We start from the raw sequence: 12651 nt of genomic DNA, 5'->3' as shown, positions 1-12651 counted from the left end.
CCCAGGTACACATTTATTTTATTGTGAAGTAGGTCATAAATATTTCCATTTCACAGATGCAGAGCTAGAGCTAATGTGGGTATTTGGGCCATATATTTGGATTATGTCTCTCAGATGCTTGCTGTTCAGTGTGCTGCTTAGGACCATTTTGCACAATCAAACAACCTATGGGTTGTTTGTCAGCAAATGAGCATGCTGGCTTTCAGCCACTTCCGCTTTCTGAAACAACTCAGGAAACCATGGTTTATTATTGGGTTAAAACTCTGGATTATTTAAGCCTAAACAGTTTGAGTGCTGGGTTCACACATCATGACAGTTTAGGAAAAGGACATTCCTGGGTTGTTTTGGAAAGCTGATTCAATTGCAACCATGCCAATTCCTGGTTGTTTTACCCATGAATTGGTGTTACGTGCAAACAAAGTCATTAACAACTTTGTTGACGAGGAAGCCGCATGCATAGATCTTGGGTATTTTGTGTGTGTCACGTTTTCCAGTCTCATTCTTTCATAACAATCCTATGAAAGTTGATCATTTATTGGGAAAATATGTTTGAAGTGCCTGATGCATTTTGCCTTGAAGATATTTGTCTGCTTAATACAGGGTGTAAATGGGGTCTGAGTAAATGCTTTTTGTGGAGTACTAGTTCATTCCAGCTATCAAGCAGAAATGCTTGCATGTCTCTATTTGAATTTAGTTCTTAAATGGACTGTAAAGGAATCTGGAGAAGTTTTAAAAAGTGTCTTTAATTTAATTTTAATTTAATTTGTTATATTTTCATACCGCCCCGGGTATAAAACCATTCATGCAAAGACATAAAACAGATAGCACACACAACGACATATATCTATGTTGTTACCAATGTTGATTGTTTTGTTTGTTTATCAACAGTTACATGCCAGAGAAGATGCCTGTGCCCCCAATGCCAACTACGGGGTCCTTTTAATAGAATTTTTTGAATTATATGGACGTCATTTCAACTATCTGAAAACAGGGATCCGAATAAAGGATGGTGGTTCATATGTGGCCAAGGACGAAGTGCAGAAGAATATGCTGGATGGCTATAGACCATCAATGCTATATATTGAAGACCCACTACAACCAGGTATGAGGGCTTTTCACTATGCCATGGGAAGATTTTTAACCGAAGGATGCAGAATAGAAGAAATTAAAAGTTGTTAACTCCTGATTCAGTGGCCTTTGTTAGACCAGGCTATATCCCGGGCTGATACCCGGGATCGCTCGTGTGTCCAGATGACTCACAGGGGATCCCGGGCTCAGGGAGGGATCAACCCTCCCTGGCCCCAGGATATAGCCTACCCCTTTAAGCCCGATTTGTAGCCCGTTCCGCGGCTTTTCCCGGCTCCACGTAATTACTTGTGCGTAGCCAGGAGAAGGCGTGCAGGGTGGGGGGAGTGAGGAAATCTTTTTTTTTTTTTTTTTGGTTAAAAAACCTACGTACCTTTCATCGTTCGCGTGCTTCTGCGCAGCCGGCCCTTTAAATCTAAAAAAAAATGGCAGATGCGACGGGTTTTTCTTTTAGCTTGTCGCCCTGACGTGTAGACTAGGGCGACAGCCCGCGATGGCTCTCCCCTCCTCTCGCCCGGATTTTAAGGTAGGTCTAGCAAAGGCCAGTGTCAGAGCAACCTTATTTATAATTTGTTAGTAGAATGTTATTTTGAGCAGATTGCCAAATCAGGATATTGCCAAATCAATGTCTCCTTGACTGCATAAATAGTAATAGGCTTGAGGGAGCGTTGGCAGGGTGCTGCTTCCTTTTGAGCTAAGATGAGATTTGCATCGATTGTAGCCCTTGGTTGGTCAGAAACTCATACCTTGTGTCTTCGCTCCCTTTGTTGCCCTGCTAAAGAAAAGCAAATCCTGAAACTATACAATTAGTGAATTAATGTGATGTTCATTTTAATTATTTTTATATCTGTAAGAACATTGGTGGCTTTCTGTTGGGGTCATTTGGGCCCATTTAGCAATAACCTAAGGCCTCCTAGATTGGCTGAGGTGTCTTATTCATAGAATTTGTTTCTTTATTACAACCTCTCTAATTGTTTTAAGGTAATGATGTCGGAAGGAGTTCTTACGGTGCCATGCAAGTAAAACAGGCCTTTGATTATGCATACGTTGTTTTGAGCCATGCAGTATCACCGATAGCGAAATATTACCCCAACAACGAAAATGAAAGGTAAACACTTTGTGTCCGAGTCAGATCCATTACCATTGTCACATGTTTCTCTCTTTTTTAAAACCCAATAACCTTTTCTTTCTTTTAAAATGCTGGCAGTATATTAGGAAGAATAATCAGAGTGACGCAAGAAGTGGCGACATACAGAGATTGGATATCAAAGCAATGGGGAATTCAGAACAGCACAGAGGCTTCGTGCAATGGTAAGATTTTGCCAAACCCGTTGCAGCTTGCAGTTCAGCGATACTTTGGAACTGTACAGTTTCCACACATTAGCCAGCAATGTAAGACTTACGGCTTTCATTTTAAAACAAGCTGTTCATCTTCATGAACGATAGACAGAAGCTCAAAACGGTAAACCTGGCCGTAGCGCATTCTCACGACATAAACGGTTGGATTTAAAAGGAATCGAAAGCCCCATAATCTAAGCCAGTCTTAATTAAACCAAGGCCAGCCGCTCCCAAATATTCCAAACGGCATTAAGCCTTTATGAAGTATGCATGCTGTATGTATGTGAACCACCCAGATTGCTTCGGCTATTGGGCGGTATAGAAATGCAATAAATAAATAAATAAATATGTATGCTGATGGGTGTGTGCTGTCTCCAGTATTTGAGGCAGTAAGCCTGTGTGCACCAGTTGCTGGGGAACATGGGCGGGAGGGTGCTGTTGCACCATGTCCTGCCTTGTTGGTCCCTGGCTGATGGCTGGTTGGCCACTGTATAAACAGAGTGCTGGACTAGGTGGATCCTTGGTCTGATCCAGCACGGCACTTTTTAAGTTCTTATCCAGTCAGAAGACCCAGACTAGGAACATGTCACAACCAAAGAGCTGGAGGTAGAAGAGACCATTGTGCCAAAGGTGGTTGAAAGACATGCCATGCTTACTTGTTTATTACATTTGAATACTGCCCAATAGCCGAAGCTGTCTGAGTGACTGACCAAGGCAGAAATTCTATGCTTGTTTACCTGGGAGCAAGCTCCGTTGAACATTGCATTGCAAGTTAGGATTGTCCCTTTATTCAAGTATACTTAGAATTACTCCCAAAGGAGACAATTGCTAAATTTTAGTTTGTGTGTGAGCATTAGAGATTCCTTGCCTAAGTCTCCCAGGATTCAACCTTTATGGAAAAAGATGCAGGAGGCCCGAAATCTAAAGAAACACCAAGCCAGTTTAGAGATAATGGAAGTTACTAAGCCTGAGTAAACAAGCAGAGGCAGAACACTAGCACCAACAGGTTCATGGTTCAGAGGTGCCAGAGAGTTTATTAAATAGTTGATTCCTTCAGTAGAAGGAAGTAAGGACTACAACGTATGGCAACATTCTCAATGAATTGAGATGTAAAGATGCACGTCCAAACTGACCATATTTATGGCAGAGAGACACCGCTCTATACAGCACCTGTCAAAACATGCATCTCTCAGAGCATGTGTCCTGTGGCTGTGTCTTTCTGTTTAAAGAGATAACCCCACCTCCTCCTGGAATAGTGTGTGTGTTGCAAGGAAACGCCCTACCAAGAGGCCCACATTGCATTATGTTGTGTGTGCAAATCATGAATAACAGAAGCTTTGCAGCTTTTTAGGTTTCATCTCTGAAACATAGCTGTGTTTCTCTGATAGCCTCTTTTGGTGAATAATTTATTGGGGCTGGGTTTGGAGACCTTAGTATGTTCATTCTGTTTTCTTAAAACACTTTATACCACAATTCCAAAAGCTCACATCAGTATACAGTCACCAACAACAAAAAATGTGTTGCTTCCACTATTTAAGACAACTATGTTTCATTTAGCTTTTCCATTATGTTGACCTTTTTTAGTGTGTGTGTTTAACTTACTAAGCTATTAGGTATCTAATTTATCCCTATTGAAATTAACGGGGAAGGAAATAATGAAATGCTTAAGTTAATGGGAACAGAACAAATGAGTTAGAGGAAACTTCAGCATTTTGCATATATTATAAATTTCATTTATGTGGTTATACCACTTCAAGAGCTTTGGGGCAGTTTGTTTGTGGATTTTGCAAAGTCATACCATCATCATCTGTATATCCCTGTATGTTTGTTTATGCGTGTGTACATGCAAAAGTGCACACACACAGCAAAGGACTGTGTGGGTCTGTTGGACCACAGGAGTAAATGTTATCCTAGGTAATTAATTCTGCTCAATGTTACATTTATGTTGACCCAGGAGTTAACATTCTCATAGTGCAAATTTGCAATGCTGATTACTTGTAACGTTCTTTTGTGAAAGAATATTAGATTTATTGTGGTACATTACACCAAATCCATTATTTTCTAGGCATTTTTTTTTGTTTCAGTTTGGCTTTCTCTTCTGTTAACATTGTGGGTCCAATGTACCCTGATACTTTTGTGATAAACTGTATTTTTGGAATGCAATATTTATTTATGTACTGCTCCCCATCCAAGGATTTTGGAGCAGTGAACAACCAATAGAATAAACAGTACAGTCCATTTTTTCTGTTAAAATGTCCCACTCTTGTTACCCAGCAACTAGTATATGTACATGTACAGCCTCTGATACTGCATATATAGCCATCAGAACTAGTAGCCATTGATACACTTATCCTCCATGAATATGCCTTATCCCTTTTTAAAGCCATCCAAATCAGTGGCCATAGCTACATCTTCATCTTGCGATAGTAAATTCCATAGTTTAACTGTGTACTCTGAACTAAACTGAAATTGCATATTCTTTTTTGTACTAGATCCATTTCTGTTAAACAGTATATGGAAAAAATGGAAGTTGATTTCGTTTACAAACCATGAACCAGTTGAGAGGTGTTTTTGCATGGTGTGTGTTCATCTCAACAGAATGCAAAGCCATCTATCCCTGTGAGCGACTTTGTTGTTGTGAAAGAGTGCTTATTCTGTACCCAATTATCTTTTCTTCCAGGTAATGGGGTGGCCTTGATAGTAGATAAACAACAGCTAGACAAATGCAACAATAATATTTCTGAAGAGAATGAATCACTAGGGAAACCTAGAAGTAAAACCTCAGAGACGCCAAGCAAACACTCGTCAAATTCTTCATCAGGTCCTTTGTCATCATCTTCTTCTACACTTTCCAGCTCCAGTGACGTAGTAAGTATCATGTTCTGGTCATCTTCAGGTTGTATTAGCGTAATGCACTCTTAGATGTTACTGAAGGCGGTCCAGAAATTTCAGGCGGTTGTCTGCAGTTATGAGGATGGACCACATTATACCAGTCATTTATATATCTTCACTGGCTATATCATTTTTCATAAAAGCACCAAATGTGCACCATTTGTGGATTAATACATAGTGGTCATTTTCTGGTATTGCACATGTAATATTGAGCATGTGCTGCACATGCACATACATCCTAATATCCGAAAACGATTGCTGTGCATTAGTTCACAAACGGTATAAATTTTCTTTCATGAAGAAGTGCATGGTTCTTATGAGTCACTGTGCATTCTCTGCCATGCTCAGTTGGTTGCCCATACACACTCACATGTCCCAAGACCTGAATATGATCATTATGAATTAGTTCACAGACGGTGTAAATTTGGTGCTTTAATGAAATGGGCACAATTGACTGGCTATGTCGTTACACTAAAATGCACCCGTCTAGCCCTTTAAGGGGTTCCGACAGGGACTAAATGATATTCTAGTTTTTATTGTCTGGGACTACAAAACACAATGGGTGGTGAAGCACCTGGTGGTCCATTATACACGGCTGATGGGCTGTGTTCACCTTGGTGGGTCACAAGTTGTGCAAGCCTGCTTTAGTAAAGCTGGAATATGAGAGGGAAGAAGACAGTTCACCCCCCCCCCTTTTTTTTTACACATAATTGCTTTTATTTTATTAGAGGTTCCATAAAAGATAAAACGATTTTACATTTTGTAGATCAGGGGTGTTGAACCTAAGAAACTAGTAAACTATTGGAGGAAAGGGGTGGTTTCTCTGGGGGGCCCCAGAAGGTCAGATTGGGACCTCAGACCTGCCAGATTTGGACACACCTTCCTGAGGTTCGATACCTCTGTTCAAGATGATCCATTTCTGAAGAAATGAGAAGGCTAGGGGAGAGCTCTGACTGGGCAGTCCAATTTCATGTGCCGTTCTCGCTTGCCATTTTTTGTTTTTGTTAAAATGTCAACATTTTTTTTGCAAGTCTGACAAATACTGTTGTCTCTTGCAAGGAATGAGGCGACTTTTGACTCATGCAAAGGTACCGTGAGAGCTTAGGGGTAGAAGTGCTAGAAAAATGATAATTTCTGCAGCTGCCTGCCTCAAAAGACTTGTATTGAAGTTAGGATGATGACTCCAAAATAACTTGGAGAGCAGGGGGGACATTTGCAGCCACTGCAACACTTTTTAAAGCTCATTCTTGTGAAGAATATGGGCATAAAATCATATTTAGGAACATTCCCAGACTAAACATGGTTCTTATAAGTCACAGGAGAAGGGAGCATATATGGGGCCCTTATTATCATTTTATTTTTGAGAGCAGTCTTCTCTCACTCATTTGGTGGTAGTTTTGAAGGTGCTGACCCTCTGAAAACAGGCTTTTCTCTCCTGTTTTTCCCCCTTAACTACAAAATATGTTCCTATTGATGCCTGTTTCCTGACAGGAGTCTGATGGAACACCATGCAAAACCTCTAAACAGCTGGGCTGCCGCCAAACTACAGCAAACAGAATGGCAACTCAGGACATATCATCACTGGGATCCACGCAGTTGAGTGGGAAAATACCAAGCGGCCAAACAGTGAATACAGCCAGTGTTGCAAACAAACCCCAGGTTGGTGGGGCAATTGGCCTCAATCATATTGGATCCCTTCCTCCCCCAGTGTCTTAAGTCTGCATGTAACCTTCATCCATCCCCTCAAAAGGGATTCAGAGATTTTGCAGTCTTGGGGAAAAAAACCACAAACTAGCATATTTCACCTTAAGGGAATATGGGTCTTCCCCCACTCCCTGGATCAAGTATTAATGCTAATAAGGAGGGTTGTTTTCTGCTACTAAAAATCCTCCAACAATAGGGAAGGATTTGTGAGTCATCGAATCATAGAATAGCAGAGTTGGAAGGGGCCTACAAGGCCATAGAGTCCAACCCCCTGCTTAATGCAAGAATCCACCCTAAAGCATCCCTGACAGATGGTTGTCCAGCTGCCTCTTGAAGGCCTCTATAGAGTCATTGAGAAGATAATGATATGGACAAAGGGCCTTTAGGAATCATAAAGAAATGTACAGGTGTTCAAAGTTTTGCAGCCTGGAGTACTTCCAGGGGTGGTGTTTACTGCAAAATAGCTCTATAGTCCACTCGTTTTTAAAGAGGCACCTATATGGCATCATCAAATGGTTGGCCTCCTTTCTTCCTTCAGTCTTTTCCCCACCAGTCCATAGATAATCCTTTTTTTTAAAATGTAACAGCAGTCCCTCAATCGCCACAAGTGTAGATCACTTTAGCAATATTCTTCTTTCTTTTGACACACGGGTTTGATGTGTGCAATTAAGTATTGATTAGGTGAACGTATCATCACCCACCTATACTCTTCAGCACATCCTCGTTATTATCTTTATGGTGGGAGTCATTTTGGCTGTGTGTGTGTGTTTTAATCAAACTTTCTGCTTTTTCACTTACATTTTTTAAAAACAAAATGCAAATGAAAACATGTTCTGTGCAAGTTATTTAAAAATGGATGAAAAAACTTCTACCTTTCCCAATTTCCGGTCAGAGTCATTTATCAGTTTTGCTTCTCCCCTCCTGTTTTATCCCCCCCCCCTTTTGACTTGATAGAAGTAATCACAGTATTTTTAAAAGCTCTTTAGAGCAGTTTTTTTTTTTAAGAAAAAGATTTAAAGGGTTATATTCAATGTGTTCTGTCCAATGTCAGTTTAACTTACATCCCATACATTTCAGGCCTTAGCTAGACCTAAGGTTTATCCCGGGGTCGTCCCGGGCTGCTCCCGGGATATCCTGTGTCTCATTTATATGAACAGGGATGAACCTGGGACGATCCCAGGATAAACTTTAGGTCTAGCTAAGGTCTCAGTGAGTCTGCTCGAAGTAGGACTGACATTGGATACAACCCAATATTGATAAAAAAAATACCTTTCCTGGTCCTTCTGTGACTTCACCCCTTTTGTGGAAGCACCGTTTGCCGCTTGCAGTCGCTCATGTGACTATGGTCCAAGTGGTTATAGCGTAATTGAATTTTAGCGGGTGTTCACACCGGCTTCGTACTCTTCCTTTCTTGCAGCACGGATCCACAAGGCTCTTCCGCACTTCTTCCAACAAAGGCTTCCAAGGTCCAGGAAATTCAAGCCATGGTACCTCGGTGATCAACAAACAGCACCAAGGCAGCAAAACGCACCAGTTTTTCCACGGCAAAAGGAGGAAATACAAGAGGGACGTGGTCCTTTCAGACCTTTGTAGATAGTTTTCCTATCTGACAATTTGACTGTTCTTCTGTGTGCAATGATCTCATGCTACAAGAGTAAGTTTGGACACTGATTCCCCAGACCGTCTCTGGAGTCTCAAGACTGTTGAAACGTTGATTAGCAACGCGTTTTAGTTTTTTCCAGCCCGCCACGGAACAGATCATGAAGACTGATAACTGCAAAAAAAAAAAAAAAAAAAAGGGGGGGGGAGGGAGGAAGAAGAGGAAGCCACTCATCCGATAAGTCATATGCTACAACAGGGTTGTTTAGGATATAAAAGCTTGAATGTAAAATAAATATCTCCCATCAGCTTCTGTGCTGACCTGTAGGGGGTAGTACTCAGTGTGTTTAAGGGGTTGGTAATAAACTAAAATAAAAAAAGGATAAAAAGTGAATAAAAAGTGAAAAAAAATGTATTTTGAGGGAAACCCAAAGTTCAAAGGAGTAAATTCGTGCATGATAATTTTAAAATTATTTTTGCATATATTTACCATTTTATTGTGTATCTATAGATGACCATATAGGAAAATTGACATTTGTAATAGTGGATTTGTTAATACTTTTTACATAACATTACCGTTTAAATTGTAGAAACATTTTTTTCTTTTCCTTTTCCCTCAGGAGTAGTTTAATTATTATTATTTTTTAAAAAAAACAACTGAATTGTCAGCTGAACATCAGAGAAATGTAGTGATTAACATGGCTCAGAATTGTGGTTTTCCTTTTAGCATTGAAATAATTTAATAGCACATTTATGCATCTGCACAAATTGCTTCTCTGAAGAAGGAAAAAGATAGACGCTGGGGTACGGACTTGTTTATAAAGTGTACAAATACATCCTGTGTCAACTCTGATCTTGTATTCCTCTCTTGCGAGGAAAAATGAACTTTTCACCTTGTTTCTAAAGTGCCATCATCTCAGGCAATGGGGTATTCCAGGTTAATTTCCATCAGAAATCTTTCTTTTTTCCTTCCTTCCTTTATTTTCTTACATAGGAAACCAAGCTACTTTACTGGGGGAAAGGGGAATACTCAGCTGCATTGATAAGAAACAACAACACGAATTTGTTGGTGATGTTTGTATTTTGGGACTTCCTCAGAATCCTATGCCTTTTTTTTTTAATTTTGGTGCCTTCATCCCTACCTCTTCCCTTTTTTTCCACCCTTCTTTTGCAAATTTGTATCTTTTTTCTTCTTAAAAAAACAAACAAAACTTAAGGCGAAATGGAACTATTAAGGCAGTTGAACAAAAATTACCTTAGTGTTATTTCATTCCCTTTTAGATATTTTTAATCCACCCTTAAATAATTAAATGGTCTTCAATAATGGAAATAAATTTGTATTGCTGTCTATAAAGAGCTGAAAACTTTCATATCCAAGTATTTCTTCATTGAATTTTCCCTCCCACACAGCCTCTTAAAATGTTTGAACATTTCCTAGCTCAGCGGTGCTGTGGATTTTAAGACTGATGAGAAGTTTATGCTATGAATGCAAAATGGAATGTGTAGAGTTGTAGTCACTTGCATTGCTTGCAAAAAAGAAAAGAGAAAAAAAAGGATTTGGAGCACTTTAATTGATAGAATGTAAAGTGACATTTACTGTAACATTTTTTCTTTGAACAGGAATGTGAGTGAGTGAGTGAGTGAGTGAGTGTTCGTTCAGTATGTATGACTGTTCAGTGTATCCAATCTGAAGAATGATGATGATCCTTTTTTGAGGAATATTTGCTATTAGATGTTTCTTTTATAAATTACAGACCAACTTGACCTTTAATAAGCGCTGATCAAGTGCAAAAGCTTTTAAAGTAAAATAATGCAACACGACCAAAAACTGTCATGAATGAAAACTAATAAAAAACACGGTCTAGATTAAGTATGGACAGAAGGTAGATCTCTAGATGTTTGAGACTTCTGGAAATCTACTTTCTGCCCACCCCTGTTCTAGATGGTAAAGCATTTTGACTTCCCCCCCAAAAAAGGGAGGAAAAAAACAAAACTTTGCCACCATAATACTCAAGAACACTAAGCTTAAAATAAAGAGAATGTTAACTCGACAATGAGTGAAATTTTAGATAGACATTTTGTTCCGATCATTTTTTTATCAACCAGATTTTTGTTAACTAGAATTTAGTACAAGGCGTCACATTATGCATTATCAGAGTATTTATTTTGAGTTAAAATACGTTTTATAACTGTATAGGCCTACCTTCACTGCTTTGGGAACAAATTCTAAATTATATTAATCCAGTATTACTAGCTGCTGTTATCAAACGCTGTTACAAATGTGTAATACACCGATCTGTATTACTTAACCACACTGAAGTTTTTTATTTGATTTTTTTTAAAATCACCCTCATTGTTGGAAACAAATGTTCTGTGAGGATGCAGAGGTTGGTGTTCCAATAAGTATCTGATTATTTTAATGTGGTGGTAGCGGGAAGATAATCTTGATTCCATTTGGGAATCTTAGGTTTGCCTCAATTTATGGTTTTCATAAATTTTAATGGAAAAATAGCTTTTCCTGGACTGCTCAAGTTTCATTTTGTAAACAGTATCTTTCTAACAAAAGAAGACAACGAAGAAAAAGCATGAAGGAAAAATTGAGGTATTTACTTTGCCTCAAATAACCAGCATTGTATTCATAAAATACTGTATATCTAGCAAATCTTTATTTAAACTGAACAGTTGAACTGTTCATTTTTTTCAACCTGAAGTAAAAAAAAAAAAAAACACTTTCAAACCTCTTATGTTTTGCCTGCTCATTTATCTTGTACATTTCATCTCTGTATTCAACTTAAGTCTAATTCCTTTTTTGAGTTTCAATACTTTTTTTGTGAAAATTTTGTGAAATATATATATAAAAAATAAATGTTTCAACACAACTATGTTTATTATTCATGATATCTATTTTTTTTTAAAGGCATATGATTTCTTCCCCATCTTTATTTGGCTAACAAACTCCAAATAATAGTAAGGGGTGTGTGTGACATAAATAAATCCCAAGGGTATGAAGATGAATGACAGCCAACCCTCGGGACAAATGCACAAGTGGTAATTCAAAGCTGCTTTTGTGAGGCAGTGGGTTTGAGTTCTGCCTTGAAATACCAGATGGGGAGCAGGCAACAGCACAGTGTAAGAGAGGCAGGCATATATACCTAACTCTTATTACAAGGGAGGCCAGCCAGCTTGCATGTTTCCAGAAATACTGAAGTACCGCAGTGTCCATGCCTTCAAGTTGGCTGGCTGTGATACAACGTATTATATTTCCCACTCAGTTCCTACACTCTTTCCTGCACTACATAGGGCCCGTTCAGAAGACACCTTAAACCATGGCTTTAACCACAGTGGTTAAGCCAGAAAGCCAGGCCGTGTTCAGAAGACACCTTAAACCATGGCTTTAACCACAGTGAATAAGGCTTTTTGCTTTATTCACTATGGCTAAAGCCGTGGTTTAAGGTGTCTTCTGCACACAGCCCAGCTTTCTGGCTTAACCACCGTGGTTAAAGCCATGGTTTAAGGTGTCTTCTGAATGGGGCCACTGTTTGGCATCGTCTGAAACACCACGCTTAAGTTCATTGTTTAATTGAGAGTTTAATAGCTGACATCCTGAGAAGGCACTGAAGGGTACAAAGTATGGTAACCTTTCTCAACAAATTGAGATGTAAATCTATACTTCCAAACTGTCATAGAGACTTGAACCACTGCTTTATGCAGTACTTGTTGAAACAGCCGTTTCTCAAAGCATGTGTCTCAAGGGTGTTGTCTTTCTGGTAAAAGAGATAACTGTCCCTCCTCCTAGGATGTACGTGCGTGTGTGTATGTGTGTGTGTGTGTGTGTTACAGCAAACTGCTCTGTCAATAGGACCCCCCCAAAAAAGAATACTTTTGTTATAAAAACAAGTGTAATGGCCACATCAGTTTGCTTGTTTTGTTTTGTAACCACCCCATATATTGGTTTTCTGATGCAAGTACTTATTATGAATTATATTTATATCCTGCTTTTCAGCCAATGTTGGCTTCCGAAAGAGCTTGCAA

The 12651-nt window shown here is 39.2% G+C and overlaps 1 protein-coding gene across 1 annotated transcript in view; it reads left to right on the top strand.

Annotated features, from left to right (window-relative positions):
* TENT4B (terminal nucleotidyltransferase 4B) overlaps nt 1–11498 on the top strand; it is a 45654-nt gene extending 34156 nt beyond the window's left edge. The window contains exons 9-14 of the mRNA XM_063141110.1: nt 889–1102; nt 2068–2194; nt 2294–2397; nt 5105–5292; nt 6808–6975; nt 8438–11498. Of these exons, the coding sequence (XP_062997180.1) occupies nt 889–1102; nt 2068–2194; nt 2294–2397; nt 5105–5292; nt 6808–6975; nt 8438–8617 (981 nt within the window). The 3' untranslated portion in view covers nt 8618–11498. The remainder of the gene's footprint in view (nt 1–888; nt 1103–2067; nt 2195–2293; nt 2398–5104; nt 5293–6807; nt 6976–8437) is intronic.
* The last annotated feature ends 1153 nt before the right edge of the window (nt 11499–12651 follow it).

Source organism: Elgaria multicarinata, chromosome 14 (assembly GCF_023053635.1).
Source record: "Elgaria multicarinata webbii isolate HBS135686 ecotype San Diego chromosome 14, rElgMul1.1.pri, whole genome shotgun sequence".
In the NCBI taxonomy this organism is placed as follows: Eukaryota; Metazoa; Chordata; class Lepidosauria; order Squamata; family Anguidae; genus Elgaria; species Elgaria multicarinata.
This window is presented reverse-complemented; position numbering and strand designations above follow the sequence as displayed.